This window comes from Chaetura pelagica, unplaced genomic scaffold, assembly GCF_000747805.2.
Source record: "Chaetura pelagica isolate M959 unplaced genomic scaffold, ChaPel_1.0 scaffold307, whole genome shotgun sequence".
NCBI classification, from domain to species: domain Eukaryota; kingdom Metazoa; phylum Chordata; class Aves; order Apodiformes; family Apodidae; genus Chaetura; species Chaetura pelagica.
The window spans coordinates 195,987-200,139 of NW_009953940.1; the positions used below are offsets into that span (position 1 = coordinate 195,987).

Genomic DNA, 4,153 nt, shown 5'->3' on the forward strand with positions numbered 1-4,153 from the left:
CTGCTTCTGTTGAAAAACAACACAAGTGTGTTCCTAAGACCCTTCTGACAGTCCTCATTTTGGGTAACCTCACATCTCAGCATTTCAATAAAGCACAAGAAAGCATGACCGAGTTTCTTGGATACAAACTATATCTTGAGTAAGTGAGCTAAGGCATGGCACATGGAAGCTACTCAGTTATGCCTCTTGCCTTATTTTCTCTTATTTCCCAAGTACTGAGAGATAGTATTCCAGGCCTTTTCAAGTGTATGTATATCTCTCATTATCTCATGCTAAAAATACTATGAAAACAACTTAAACTGAGATCAATTATCTCCTTTAATGATACATAAGAACAGGTTACAGTTGAACACATTTGCAGGACATAAGGGACTGAATCAACAGCTTATCTCATTCTTGTTGCCTTTTTTCAAGATCCCTTCAGATAACACCCCAACCCAAATATGGGATTTTACTTAGCTTGAAATCTATCAGTCAGTGATTAAGATGGTGTTGTAAGTTAAAAGAAGGCCTGTACCAACTCTGCCCATCATTCAGCTATCACCTGAACTCCAGCAGATCAAAAACCCTAAGGCTTGTTAACCAAGTACAGAGGCCAAACCATTCCAGTGCTGCTGAGATCATTCACTTGAGCTGTAAGACTTCTTCCAGAGTACTCGAATTAATTGATGAAATACCATTCTTAGAGGAAGGCTGACTTTCTGGAAAGAGCATGGTTGCTCCCTCATTTTTCTCTCCCCTCCCCCTGCTGGCTAATAAGCAACAGTACTACCCACTTGAGCTCCGATCTTACTGAAGGGCTGTGTTCTAAGATGGCTGGGCAAGGTACCTTTTGAAAAGCCATCGATGAAGAAGCACCAATAAAAATGTGAGAACTCAGGGCCCCAAGGAGGTGCGCAATGGACATTTTGATCATTTCATGCATTCGGGGACTTCCAGCTCTATGGCATGCAAAACACAACTAAGAGCAAAACACAGAAGGGTTAGCCAGTGAAACACAAGAGAGTCAAACAAAACAAACCTCCATAAGGTAGATGGGAGGAACAAATACACACATGAAACCAAGCAACAGTCAGAGCATAAACTAAACTTGCTTGCAGGGGTCTAGAGAAGCATGGGAAGGTGCACACAGCAAGTTTTAGTCTGTTTTCAATACGTAAGCCACAAAATACGGTGCTCCATGTTGGATGCTTCCATAATTTGAAGGATCTGGGGTGCTGGTATTTTGTACACATGGATTGAGCACAATCAGGCAGTGCAAAAGGGCCAGACTGTAACCTTGTTTTTCAGAATCCTCAGAGTTTTCTACCAGTAAAGCAGGCAGCACCTTTCCAATTCTGCAGTGGCTTCACTTTGCTACAGAGGGCAAGCTAGGAAAACTAAGGGACTGACTTGGAAAGAAATGCCAAATAGCAGAGGCACTGGAGCAGAAAGCTCCTTTCTGCCACCTTTTCCTTAGAGCAAGTCAGAACGCTAAATGCTGAGGCTAAGCAAATGCTCAACTCAGAAATAATTTTCAGTTTCCTACTGCTTATACATGACAGAATTTAGATTAAAAGGCATCTTGAGTCCAGCTACTACAGCCTTTGCCTTACCCAAAATCTGGCCAGGAAGAACCTGAAGAAGCATGTCTGTGCCTGGCAGGATTTGCTAATTAGGAAGGCCTAGGCATTCTCTAAGGCAGTATTTTCTCGAGGTGAATGGAGAAACTAGTTGTACCTTCAAACACTCCACTAGAAATATACATGTTCTGTATAACAGCTTGTTCCAATTCCCCGAAGGAAGTGAAAGTTTTGTGTGCTTTCTAGCATATCTCATTAACCTGCATCAGGGCTTCTGTTCATTTTAAAAGAAAAAAGATAAACCATCTTGTGCTCCCTTGTACCACTACACTAGCATAGGTCTTTAAGAGCCAGGCTAGACACCTGGGAATAAAAGTGAAGTGCAGCTACCAAAACCAGCAGGGTGTAATTCCAAATTGTTAAAGAAAACAGCCATTTTCCAGGATGCTTTAAATTAATAACAGGCCTATTATTATCCAAATTTACAGAAAGAACAGAAAATATTATTTTTTATACAGCTTATAGCACACAGACCGGGACTGAAGAACCATTTTCCCCAGTCTTAGACAGTGCTCTTAAAGACTGAAATCTGAAATGTTTCAAGCCATTAATACTTTTCCCAGCAAGCATTCTGCTTAAGCTGGAGCTCTTTAACTACAGAAAAGAGACATACTAGACTGAATTAATCAGCTTTTGCCTTGCATGTTAAAAAGTTAGCTGAGAAAAGCTGCAGCAGGGGAAGTTATCTGTGTTTTCTTCAGTTTGGGATACTGACTTAAGCACGTTTAGTAAAACTGAAAAAGCTGTAGCTTGCTCTAAATATCAACTCAGTTCATCCTTGCTGCAGCATCTACAGGTGGGGCTTACAAAGACCTCCAAAACTAGCCATACCTTACAGATTTGGAAATCGCCCACAACATAAGAGAAACTGAAGTCTAAGCTGTGCAGGACATCTGGAATGAATACTACTTTTTAAAATTCTAGATATGTTATATACACTAAGTATTTATGTTGTAGCTCTGCCTTTTAAATCAAATCTATTACAAATTGGCAGCTGTTTTCTTTAGTTTCCTGCAATCCCTATAATCCCATTCTCATCTTCCAATGGCACAAGGCAAGGTCAATTTTATACCTGTACTTAAAAAATACTGTAACTGCCAGGTAAAGTTAGCTTATTTTCACGACATTTTTCTTTCGTACAGAATACCAAAACCTGAGAAAGAACACATCTCTGAATGGCCGCATACACTTGGATTACAGGACATATATATATGATCTTTATATTGCTCCACAGACATTAGCTCTGCCCATACCATATTAACAGTATAAATTTATAATACACTGTGCACACAATAGCATGTGCACCATGGAAGGATTAACTGTTCCTGTACATCTTCTCTAACCTGAGCAAACAGCCTCATGTCTTCCTACATGCTGTACCAAAAATATCACCCCACTAATATCTAGAGGTGTAATACATCTTTCACTTGTATGTATCTGGAAAAAGATACACACAAGGCTAACATGGCACATCATGGCCTACACACCTCTCCTGAGGAAGCTTCATTACTTCTAGACTTGCACCAGGTAAGAAATCAGCACAATGCTGTGTTATAAAGAACCTAGGGAATTTCTTTTATGGAAAATGCAAAGCAAAGTAACTAAGAGGAGCAGTAAATATTCAAAGCTGTAGTATACAATTGTCAGTCAGTGTCCAGAAGTGCCTTCCCATGCAAGTCTATCAGCCCTGCCCAACTTGCAGGTATTTCTTCACACAAGGCTTAAGGTAATACTAGTCCTTAAGATGGTAATTGTAATTCGAACTAGTTCAGTTTCAGGGTACATATGGAAGACACATTCTAGGTAGCGGATATTCTAGGTAGCAGGGGAACATTACATGACACAAGCAATGGTACAACAGAGGCACTTACCTCAGCAATTTTCAGCACTGAACTCCCATTCAGCTCAAACGTGGAGGTATATGTTATACAGAGCAAGACCTTGAATCAAAACAGAGGGAGAAAGGAAAAAATTTAGATTAATCTGGTTTTGCCTCCCTTTCCCAACCATGCGCTTTTAGCCACTGCTCCTTCCATTTGTAGCACTGACATCAGGAGCTTAGCATCACATTACTGGGATAAAGGACACAACCAAGTTGCCTCCTCCAGAGAAGTTGCAACTGTTAGCCCCAAAGGTACAGCTCAATGGATTACTTAGCACTGTCTTCTACATCTGACCGTGGAAGGAAAGACAACCCAGTGATCAACTCTGGCCTTAGACTCGATAGCCAATATCCATTCATATTTTATCCAACGAGCTTTTCATTATTTATACTTATTCCCTCCATTCACTTCTATCAGTACAACAAAGGAAGAAGTAAAAAAGCATACAATACGCATTATTACTTAGGTGACAGAGTTACATACGTATCACGTGAAACAAGCCATTAATTATGATTTGATACAAGGACTTCCCTGCCTAGAATATTTCCAGTAAGTGTATTATAGTCACTTGGCAACAAGCTGCTAAAAAAAAAATTTATAAGCCCCAATTAATGAGAGAAGGCTTGTCCTGTCTTGCTTGACCTCAGC

At 40.2% G+C, this 4,153-nt stretch overlaps 1 protein-coding gene across 1 annotated transcript in view; it reads right to left on the reverse strand.

The window, feature by feature from the left end:
• Positions 1-4,153, reverse strand: part of KIAA1244 (KIAA1244 ortholog) — a 115,515-nt gene that overhangs the window by 49,623 nt on the left and 61,739 nt on the right. Inside the window, exon 5 of the mRNA XM_010001754.1 lies at positions 3,494-3,562. Within this exon, the coding sequence (XP_010000056.1) occupies positions 3,494-3,562 (69 nt within the window). The remainder of the gene's footprint in view (positions 1-3,493; positions 3,563-4,153) is intronic.